Here is an 11,922-nt window from a genome sequence, read left to right as displayed (position 1 = left end):
CGGCAGGGACTCTGCCAGCCTCGGTTACCATGGCATTTTCAGAACAGTGTCTAGGACAGAGTACTCTAACACCCACTTGCACGGTGAATGGCTGGATGCAGGCATTTAACCGATTTTTCACGGGAGAGTGGTGAGGGCCTGGGGAGTGGTTTGCAGGAGGCCTCGCAGCGTGCTTCTCTCCTCTAGGGAAAAAACAAACTTTGCGCCCTAAGAAGCAAGCGTTCCCTCCCGCAGGGCGGAGAGTGGCCCGCCCCTGACCCGGGGCCCAGCCCCTCCGACCCTCCCGCCACTCCCCTGCACCCGCCCCCCCACCGGCGGGTGACTCAGGCGGCGGCGGTGACGGCATCGGAGGGGGAGGCGATGACGGGCGCGCGGCCGTCCGCTGCGGAGGAGCGCAGGGCCGGGGAGCGCGGGGGCGGCTCGCCCGCGTGTGCAGCGCAGGAGCGGCGCCGCGGCGGAGGCCGAGGAGCGGCGGCTGAGGCGGCGCCGGGCCAGAAGCGGCGGCCTGAGTTGGCGGCGGCGGCGGCGGGCAGCATGAGCGGGGCGGCGGGCGCGGGCTGGGCGCTGGCGGCGCTGCTGCTGGCCGCGTCGGTGCTGAGCGCTGCGCTGCTGGCCCCCGGCGAGTCCCCCGAGCGCGGCGCCGAGTCCGCGCCGCCGCAAGGTGAGTGCGCGCTGCGGCGCCCCCTCCGGCTGGCGGGACCGCGGGGAGGCCGCGCGCGACTGTCCCTCCCCTCGGGGAGAGGCGCCGCCCTGCTCCCGCGTCCAGACGCGGAGCCAGCCTTCTGAAAAAAACAATTCCCCGGAACTGAAATTTTTGTTTACGGTTTTGTGTGATGCACCTGGTCCAGGGATCTTCCTGTTTTAGACAAATCTGGCCGCTTTTGAAGGCACCACACATGGCAGCATCGTGAGGCCTGGGGATTAGTGGAGTGGAGGATCCTGACAACAGCGTCCAAGCAAAATCCCCTAAAATGGGAAAACCAGATAAGCGTGGCGCGGGCCGCGCTGGCTGTGCAGCTGGCAAGCCGGTGGCGCGGGCGCGTTCGCTGGGAGCGGGAGTGAGGACGCACCGGCCCGCGCCCGGCCTCTCCCAGAGCTGCGTGTGCGGGGCACCTGGGCACACTTGTCCCCCGAGACCAGACTATACGGGGCATCTTAGCAGGTCTTTAGAATTATGTCATCTAAACGTTAAAGTGCTTTTGGTTTAGAGACCCGTGACTCCCCAAATGCAAAACTAAATAAGAGACGTACTGGCAAAGAAAGTGACTTACACAACGCCCATCCCTTATCTACTGTACTTTGTGGACAGACTTTAAGGGGTTACAAAAATGCAGACGCGCAGTCCCCCAAAGGCCCTTGGCGGGATGGAGGAAGATCAGTTGGGCGTCCTGCGGAGTGGGAAAGCTGGGGACTGCAGGAGCGCGGGGACGCTGTCTCTGGCCGGGTCGCTAGAGCTGGGAGCACGAGAAGCACGTAACCCCTGGTCAGACGAAGGATGAGGAACGACCACCACTGCGCTTGGATTAAAACTCCAGAGTAAATTTCCAACGTGTAATAAAAGGCTCAGGAGAAGGCAGCGGGGGCAGGGGTGTTGATTGCAAGAGTAAAACCCAAAAAACCCAACCGGCTGCTGTGGAGTCAATTCCCAATCGTAGCGATCCTATAGGACAGAGTAGAACTGCCCCCATAGGATTTCCAAGGCTATAACCTTTATGGAACCTGAGTGCCACATCTTTCTCCCAAGGAGCAGCTGGGGGGTTCTAACCACCGACCTTTCAGTAAGCAGCTAAGTGCTTAACCACTGCACCACCAGGACTCCTTGATCGCCAGAGTAGGTCGTCGTAATAACTGGAGGGGGAGGGGGGCTTAGGCAAAGCTTTCTTGTAAGGTGCTGGGAATAACAGTCGAGGTGTTAATTTGCTGGCGCCTTACTGTTTTGCAGAGAAATTACACCCCTGGATGAGGCTGGACCCTGAGGATTCACACAGGCTGGGAGGGACTGCGCAGCGGAGGCTGGGCCTAGTTAGTACTTTTAAAAGCCCCCGGGTGATTCTTAGGTACATCTGTGCGAGAGAGGCATTTTGTCCTTCTGAGGTACCCCTGGAAACCCTGGTGGCATAGTGGGTAAGTGCTACGGCTGCTAACAAAAGGGTAGGCAGTTCGAATCTGCCAGGCGCTCCTTGGAAACTCTCTGGGGCAGTTCTACTCTGTCCTATAGGGTCGCTATGCGTCGGAATCGACTTGACAGTACTGGGTTTGGTTTGGTTTTTGGATGTTCCCCTAACTTGCCTGGTCAGTGGACTCAATACAAATTCCAGGGGTTCCCTTCAGACCCCATAGAACAAGAATCACCAGGGCTGGAGAAGATCATTTTCACAAGCCCTCCTGGTGATTCTGTGATCAGGGATTGTAGGATCAGTCATATGGAGCAACCCCCTTTCAGTCCAGTGTTTGTGGGAGGGCCTGACTATTACCTGGGAAGGTTAGTCACCTGTCTCTCTCTTCCCACACATCCCATCAGAGTCGGTGGTGGGGGGGCTCTGGGGTGTGTGTGTAGTTCAAGTTGCGCCTCCCCGTCATCCTGTAGGGCAGAGGTAATGAGTTTTGAAAATGCTCCTCAGGTAATGCTGTCGTGTTACCCAGCTCCCATCAGACCCCAGAGAGATTGATTCCATGATCTGCCCAGTCACACAGCTTGTCAGGGTCAGACACTTTTCTTTTTGTATATGACACCAATTTATAGTTATTTAAGGGAGGAAAGGGGAGCTTATAAATACTCTTTCTGTGTAGTGAGGAAGACATTAGTATTCTTAAGCACTTCACCTCCAGAACCTTCAGGAAGCTGGGTGAGAGGACAGCCCTGGCTTTTGGTGCCACCTGGTGCCCATGTTTGGGCTTGAGAATTTCCTACTAAGAACTCCAGCCTCAGATGACTTGAGGACTGAACCGTTTGTTGAAATAAAAAGCAGGGTTGAATACCAGATCACCTGTAGTGAACAATTTCACATTTTTTCACCACATCAAAGACCAGAGTGCCAGGTATGGCTGACATCTGTCTCTCTCCCAACCTCACATCACCTTCCTTCAGAATCAAAGCCTCTCTTCAAATTTACGATCCCTGACAGAGGCTGATGACCCAGTAAGCCAGGTAAGCACGGGCTTACGTGCGCTTACCTACTGCTCTGTGTGAGCAGTTTCACTACAGAGGATGTGGAAAGCAAAGTCAGCACCATACTTACCTTGTCTGTTGGATAATCTGCCCCAATACAAATTAAAATACATCTTTTAAGATATGCCCTGCAGAGGTACTCATTTGCAGAGAGCTAGAACCAGAAATTAAATATTCGGAAGTGAACCAAACCAAAACCAAACCCAGTGCTGTCGAGTCGATTCCGACTCACAGCGACCTCTAGGACAGAGTAGAACTGCCCCATAGAGCTTCCAAGGAGCGCCTGGTAGATTCAAACTGCCAACCCTTTGGTTAGCAGCTGTAGCACTTAACCACTACGCCACCAGGGTAGTGAAATAAAGGTCCAATAGTAACCCCAGCATTATTGAAAGTGACTTTACTTGGTCTGTTTTCTCACCAAGACAATGTAGACTATATATATAAAAAAAAAATCCTATAGGAGAAAAAAATTGTTCTTTTGTATATAATGCTCCATGATTGTTGCTCAGATATTTCTAGGGTCCGCTGTATAGGAATCTGACAGCTTTTTCTTGAAGCCGAGCACCAGGTTCCATATAGAGGTCATGTGGCTTAGTAACTGGCTCCTTTTGTGTGTGTGTGTGTGTGAATGATACAGACTCAAGATTTTATTTTTAAAATATTGGGTTTTAGGTGAAAGTTTATATAGCAAGTTAGGTTCCCATTTGACAATTTTTATACAAATTGTTCTGTGACATTGGTTTCAATGTGTCTGCATTCTCATTTTTTCCATTCTGTTTGTTCTGTTTCCATTGATCCAGCTTCCTTTCCCTTCCTTGCCTTCTTATCTTTGCTTTTGGGTAAATGTTAACTGTTTGGTCTCATATAGTTGATAGTTTAGGAAGCCACGGCTGATATTGATTATTTTATAAGTGAATCTATTATTTGGCTGAAAGGTGACCTCCAGGAGTGGCTTCAGTTCCAAGTTCAAAGGGTATCTTAGAGCAATAGTCTTGGGGGTTTTTAGTTTCTATTTGTTCAGTAAGTCTGGCTTTTTTTAGGAATTTGAATTTTATTCTACTTTTTTCTCCCATTCTATCCGGGACCTTCTGTTGTGTCCCTGATCAGAATGGTCGATAGTGGTAGCTGGGCACCACCTAGTTCTTCCAGTCTCAGACCAGAGGAGACCATGGTTCGTGTGGGCTTTTAGTCCTGTGGACTGGTTTTTTCTTTGAGCTAGACTCATTATTTTAGAAAAATAAGTTCAAACATTGCAAAAAAGTACCAAGAAGCATGTCAAATCACAGTCTCTTCTAACTTATGGTCCTCAACCTTGGCTGCACGTGAAAATCACCTGGGAGGTTTTTAAATTCTGCTGTTTTAAATTCTGATTTAGTTGGTCTTGTATCAGGCCAGGGCTCTGGTAGTTTCCTTTTTTTTTTTTTTTAAAGCTTCCTAGGTAATTCTGGGAGCCCTGGTGATGCAGTGGTTAAGAGCTCTGCTGCTGGGGACATCTAAGTCAATTGGCATAATAAAATCTATTAAGAAATCATTCTGCATACCACCTTGAATAGTGGCATCTGAGGTCTTAAACGCTAGCAAGCAGCCATCTAAGATGCGTCAGTTGGTCTCAACCCACCTGGATCAAAGGAGAATGAAGAACACCAAGGACACAAGGCGATTACGAGCCCAAGAGACAGAAAGGGCCTCATGAACCAGAAACTACATCATCCTGAGACCAGAAGAACTAGATGGTGCCCATCTACAACCGATGACTGCCCTGACAGGGAACATAACAGAGAACCCCTGAAGGAGCAGGAGAGCAGTGGGATGCAGACCCCAAATTCTCATAATACCAGATTTAATGGTCTGACTGAGACTGGAAGGACCCCGGTGGTCATGGCCCCCAGACTTTCTATTGGCCCAGGATAGGAACCATTCCCGAAGCCAACTCTTCAGACATGGATTGGACTGGACAATGGGTTGGAGAGGGATGCTAGTGAGGAGTGAGCTTCTTGGATCAGGTGGACACTTGAGACTATGTTGGCATCTCCTTCCTGGAGAGGAGATGAGAGGGTAGAGGGGGTTAGAAGCTGGTGAAATGGACACGAAAAAAGAGAGTGGAGGGAGAGAGCGGGCTGTCTCATTAGGAGAGTAATTGGGAACATGTAGCAAGGTGTATATAAGTTTTTATGTGAGAGACTGACTTATTTGTAAACTTTCACTTAAAGCACAATACAAATTATATAAAAAAAAAAAAGAGCTCTGCTGCTAACCAAAATGTTGGCAGTTTGAACGCACCAGACGTACCTTGGAAACCCTACGGGGCAGTTCTACTCTGTCTAATAGGGTTGCTTTTAGTTGGAATTGACTTGACAGCAACAGTTTGTTTGTTTTTTTTTAAATAATTCTGATGTTCAGTTAGGATTAAACTTTACTAAATATGCCTGTACAAAACAATTAGTAATGGTGATATTTAAAAGCTTTCAAAGCTTTTAAAATTTTAAAATTCACATGTAAAACCTAAGCATGAAAAAGAACCTTACACCACCTACCAGCAAACTCCCAGGAAAAGACTAAAAGTCAACTTGTAGAAATGAGTAAAAACCGTAGTTATTCCAACTATGAAGGGATAATGATTCATAGAAGAAGTACCAAGGCAAGAGCCAACAAAGAATGACTATAAATTTGAAAATGGAAACTATTAAAGCTGAACAAGGGAAAATGAGAATGGAATACTTTAAAAATAATTATGACAAACATGATAAAGGATCTGTCATGTGCTATTAAAGAAACATGGAGCCCTGGTGGCCCAGTGGTTAAGAGCTTGCCTGCTAATCAAAAGGTCAGCAGTTCGAATCCACCAGCCACTCCTTGAAAACCCAATGAGGCAGTTCTGCTCTGTCCAGTAGGGTTGCTATGAGTCGGAATCAACTTGACGGCAACGGGTTTTGGTTTTTATTAAAGAAATGATGTAAATGCCTAGGAAGAATCCCAAGGCTTCAGTGATTAAATGAAGAGGTTAAATTAGTATTCCAACAATTCACATGAAGGGAAATTACTGATGGTAAATATTTGGAAAGCTTGTTCTAACTTGCCTATCCTTAAATCAAAACTAAAATAATAAGGAGGCAACATTTTATATCCATCAGGTTAAAAAATGAGAAAAAAAATTACAAAACTAATTGCTGGCACAGTTGCCAGGGAACAGATACACACATATTTCAGGAGACTGGTAACAGAAAGGAAACCCTGGTGGCGTAGTGGTTAAGTGCTAGGGCTGCTAACCAGGAGGTCTGCAGTTCAAATCCCCGAGGCGCTCCTTGGAAACTCTATGGGGCAGTTCTACTCTGTCCTATAGCATCGCTATGGGTCGGAATCAACTCTATGGCAGTGGGTTTGGTTTTTTGGTTTTGGTAACAGAAAGGTTAGGCCCATGGGCTAGTTTTTAATAACCATAATTATTATAAATCAGCACAACTAATTTGGAGAAGAGTTTGGCACTATGTTTCGAAAGCTATTAAAGTTAGTTTGGGTTAAAAATTTCACTTCTGGAAGTTCAGTCTTGAGCTATGTCAACAGAACATTTTAATTTTAATGATTTCTTTATCATTTAGATATGCTGAGTCAGAATCTACATTTTAACAAGATCCCAGGACTTGTTAGAAATGCAAATTCTCAGCAGGGGTTTGAACGGAAAAGAACTGGTTCAGAGCCCTGGCTCCAAGGGAGAAAGATGGGGCAGGCTACTTCCGTAAATTTTACAGCCTTGAAAACCCTATGCGGCAGTTCTACTCTGTCCCACAGGGTCATTATGAGTCAGAATTGACTTGACAGCGGTGGGTTTGGTTATTTCTTTATTTTTTAACTTTTCTTTCTAATTCTTACCAGATTTAGACCAAAAAAAGCATGTAGAGCTGAAGATGGACCAGGCTTTGCTACTTATCCATAACGAGCTTGTTGGGACAAGCTTGACTGTCTACTGGAATTCCGAAAGCTGTTATCATGTATGTATCATGTGCATTACGATTTTGTGGGCTTTGGGGGCTAGTTCGATATGATCCTTCATACTCCCAGACCTGAAGCTCTTCCTTCACATGTTTACAGGTAAGGAAAACAGGCTGTGTAAAGAGGCAGAGAGAAATATAATCAGGGGAGAATGTCTAGCAATGTAATGTCGGCTTCATCTCTTTTTTTTCCTACCCATCTTTTTAAAAAGAACTTCTCAGTGATGAACAAAATTGAGAGGCTGTGTTTTGTTTAACTTCTGTGCGTAATACATAACCCTATTACTGGACCAGAGAAGGAAGGAAGGAGTGAGACAATTGGGTCTTCTCCAAGAGCAGGTGTTGCGTGAGCAGAGGGAGGGGCCGAGTTGAGGCAGTGATTTTTCCCTGGGAGCTGCCTCTGATGATAAAGAATTTATCTGAAGCTTTACTCCTGTTTTAAACTTTGTTGCTTTCTAAGGACAAGGCTATTCTTCCACGTAAAATAAAATATCATTTATTTCCAAATTGGGAGCTCCTACCCTCAGAGGAGGGAATTTAATGTATACTGTTCTACTTACTGTAAGTAGCTTAAAAAAAAAACAAAAAAAACCCAATATAGGCACTAGCTGAAAAGATAATGGAGATACACGATACAACCTCAGTTTTATTAAACACATTAAAAGCTTTGTAAAATAATATGAAACAAAGAAAATCTATAATATTAAAAAAAAAATACTCCAAGACAAAGAAAAGATTTAACAGTCAACAAGCACCTAGAAGAATCCTGGGGGTAAAAAATCAACAATAGCTGAAATTAAAAAGTTACAAGATTCACAGACAATTTAGGGAATGGCCAAGATGCTTTCTACAAAGACAGAAGAAAGATCTAAAAAACTAAGAAAGCAATCAGTTGAGATAAAGAAGATCGCATTGTCAGGATATTAGCCGTAATGCAAATAAAATCTTCACTAGAATAAAAAGAAGTAGAATCAATGGCACAAAACACTGACTCAGTGATGATTTCAAAACAGAGAAGACTCAATTAGCTAGATTATACTAAAAAAAAAAAGCTCAAGAAAAAAACAACCAACTTATTTAGAGAGTATGGAGAAAATTATGTCTTAGGAAAATGTGTAAAGGGGTGGTACAGTGTATGTCCTCAATCATAATAACAGAAAAGGTTCCATGCTTGTATAAAAGATCTTAGAGTGGGAAGTGGAAGGGCATTTATGACCCTTAAAGGAAACCCTGGTGGCATAGCGATTAAGTGCTATGGCTGCTAACCAAAAGGTCAGCAATTTGAATCCACCAGGCGCTCCTTTGGAAACTCAATGGGACAGTTCTACTCTGTCCTGTAGGGTCACTATGAGTCGGAATCCGCTGGATGGCAACGGGTTTGGTTTGGTTTATGACCCTTTAAAGGTTGAACAACTAGAATGATGTCTAGACATAAACTCTTTCAAATTTTGAAATTTAATGATTATTTTAAAACCTTTAAGCAAATGTAGGTTACAGGAGAGACAAATATCCAAAGGAATGCAAATTACAATAACAGAGTAAGACCTCTATGTAAGTGTCAATGTTATTAGCAATAAACATAAATAATGTTTATGGCAAGAATTAAATAGAAAAAAATAGATAATTAAAAAAATCTTTATATATTTCACAATAACATTGATCACGTGTTAGGTCACAAAAGAATAAATAAATAAATAATGCAGACATTATACATTCCACAGTTTCAGACCTCCGTACAACAAAAGATAATGGAGGAGATAACACAAACATAAATATTTCATTGAAAAATTCTTAGACGCGGCCAAAGCAATTTTTAGGAAAAAAATTTTTGTAATGTTTATCATAATAAAGATGATGGTAATAGAAGTTGCAGCTACTGCTTTCTGAGGGTCTGCTCTGTCTTAGATATTTTCTATCTCATGTAATGCTCACAACAATCCAGTAAAAAGGATATATCTGGATTTTATAAATGGTGGTACTGAGAGTAAGAGAAACACAGTGACTTTTTCCCCTGGTTACGCAGATGTTACGTAGCAGAGCTGGGATTCACAGCCTCACTCCAACTTCAGAGCCTGTATTCTCAGGATCCTGCCTTATATTAATCAGAAAGAAAAGTTTGGGAAATGCCAATCTGTTAAGTAAGGATTTTGGAAAGCAAATAGTGTACTCATCCAAACAAAAAGAAAAAGGACATAATAAAAATAACAAATATGCAAACTGTAAAATGAGAAATAAGAATGAGTCAAGAGATGATTTTTAAAAAAATAAAAGTGTCATAATTCATAAGTTATTGATAAATTTAAAGGAACAGTGGAAGTTCTGACTCATAGCGGCCCTATAGGACAAAGTAGCCCCATAGGGTTTCCAAGGAGCGGCTGGTAGATTTCAACTGCTGACCTTTTGGTTAGCAGCCAAACACTTAACCATTGTGCTACCAGCGTTGTTAATAAAATTAGAAATAATGTATATAAGACCTTGTATACATATGTACATCTTAATTATATATATACATTGAAATATATATATCAACTGAAACTGAGATAATTATAGTCCAGTGAACAGTTAAAGCTGGTACATTTCAAATTTAAAAATAGAATGATTTCCTTCAAAAATTATGCAAAGATTGATTCAAGATATGGGAACATAAATAGATCAAAAAATTTCTGAATCACTGAATTAAGATATCTGAAAAATGATTAAGAATTTCACCACCAAAAAGTAGGTAATCTTGTCCTACGTTTTCAAATAAATAATTTTCATCCTATATAAACTGATCCTAAACATAACCCCAAGTAAAAGATGGCTTGCTGTCTGATTTGCTCTGCAGTTTAGGTGGGATGTGAAATCTTAAAATCTGGCGAAGGCATGAAAAGAAATGCAAATCAGTCTTTCTGATTAATTCGGATGCACAAATCTTAAAATTCTATCAAGTAGAGTAAGTTAACATATTGAAAGATTTATTTATGATGACTTACATTTTTTTCCCTTGAGGAATCTATGTAGGTCATATATAAAGAAAATGGTAAAATTTTAATGAGAAAAGTAGCAGTTGAGTGGAGAGTCATGTATTATGACATGAAGACTGAACGGAGGAAAAATGACAGTACTTCCCAAATTAATTCATACATTTAACACAATTGTTATTAATGTACCAATGGACTACTTTATAAAAATCTGTAGAAATAATTTCAAAAATTCATACAAAAAGGAAGTGAACAAGAGTATCAAAGGATGACCCAAGAGACCAGCAGGCAATCTGCAGCCTTGCTGTACCAGGTAAGATATATTACAAAGCCGGAGTCATTCATGGAGCCAAAAAAGAGACATCAAAACAGACCAAAGTGAGTGTAAGAAGTAGACTCTAATTTACATAAGAATTTAATATGCTACAACTAAAGCCAAGTTAAAACTGCCAAGTTGAAAAAAAAAAAATTCAGAACTCACAAACTTAAAAAATACTAAAAAAGGCAGAATAAAAAACAAACCAATAAAGCAATAAAAGAAATAATGAGCCAGATTAGTAAGACTATGCAAGAATTTTAAAACTTATAATTGAAACAACAAAATGCAATAAGATGAAAAGGAAAGCACTAGAATGAGGAAATACTTGAGATAAAGTTTATATTACGCTATTAAAAAAACCATTGCCATGGGGTCCATTCTGAGTCCTAGTGACCCTATAGGGCAGAGTAGAACTGCCCCATAGGGTTTCCAAGGAGCACTTGGTGGATTCAAACTGCCAGCCTTTTGGTTGGCAGCCAAATGCGTAACCACTGTGCCACCGGAGCTCCCAGTATTACACTATAATCCAAAAAAACCCAACCTGTGGCTGTCAAATCAATTCTGACTCATAGCAAGTCTAGAGACCCCATGAGGGTATATTTATAGGATTCTATTCATAGATGGTTCACACGATAGGGAACAAAATAGCAAAAGAATATGTAATCGTTTATTTAATCTGCTGATTATTTAAAATACAATCTTAACTCAGAGATACCATGAATATCTAGTAAATAAAAAGAAAAATTATTTTAAAATCCTGGTAAGGCTAATGAAAAATAAATATATTATAATTTTACTTATTTGAGTACTGTTTGGCCACATGTAACAAGAACCATTAAAATGATTATTTTTTTCTCCCAGTAATCTACTTTTGAAAATTTATCTTAGGAAAAGAATTTAAAGGCACAAGAATATGTAGATTTTTTAAAACAGTATAATTTATATATCAAAAATAGCAAAAAGATAAGCCAAGAAAGTTTTTAAAGAAACCTTAATTTGCACAACTATAGTATTTGATGAAATATAATAATGCAACCATTAAAAATTATAAGCGTGCAAATTAGGTAGGATCATGGAAATGTATTTATTAAATAACATTACTTGAAACAATAAAAAAACCCCAAACCAAGCCTGATGATGTCGAGTTGATTCTGACTCATAATGACCCTATAGGACAGAGTAGAGTTGTCTCGTAGGGTTTCCAGTTAATCTTTGTGGAAGCAGACTGCCACATCTTACGCCCTCAGGGCAACTGGTGGAGTCCAACTGCTGACCTTTTAGTTACCAGCCAAACAATTAACCACTGCACCACTGGGACTCCTTAAAGTGAAACAATTGTTGTTAGGTGCTGTGGAATCGATTTCCACTCATAGCGACCCTATGTATAACAGAAGGAAATGTGGAAAATTTAATGTATGCGATATTCATTAATTACATAAAAAAAACTACCTATGAATACATCGTGTAATTCGTTATTACACACAA

The 11,922-nt window shown here is 42.0% G+C and overlaps 1 protein-coding gene across 1 annotated transcript in view; it reads left to right on the top strand.

Moving 5' to 3' along the window:
- Positions 1 to 345: 345 nt before the first annotated feature.
- HGSNAT (heparan-alpha-glucosaminide N-acetyltransferase) overlaps positions 346 to 11,922 on the top strand; it is a 40,470-nt gene continuing 28,893 nt past the window's right edge. The window contains exons 1-2 of the mRNA XM_049866766.1: positions 346 to 661; positions 7,040 to 7,155. Of these exons, the coding sequence (XP_049722723.1) occupies positions 361 to 661; positions 7,040 to 7,155 (417 nt within the window). The 5' untranslated portion in view covers positions 346 to 360. The remainder of the gene's footprint in view (positions 662 to 7,039; positions 7,156 to 11,922) is intronic.

Source organism: Elephas maximus, chromosome 22, assembly GCF_024166365.1.
Source record: "Elephas maximus indicus isolate mEleMax1 chromosome 22, mEleMax1 primary haplotype, whole genome shotgun sequence".
NCBI lineage: Eukaryota > Metazoa > Chordata > Mammalia > Proboscidea > Elephantidae > Elephas > Elephas maximus.
The sequence above is the reverse complement of the archived record's forward strand: the minus strand, read 5'-3'. Positions and strand labels throughout refer to the sequence as shown.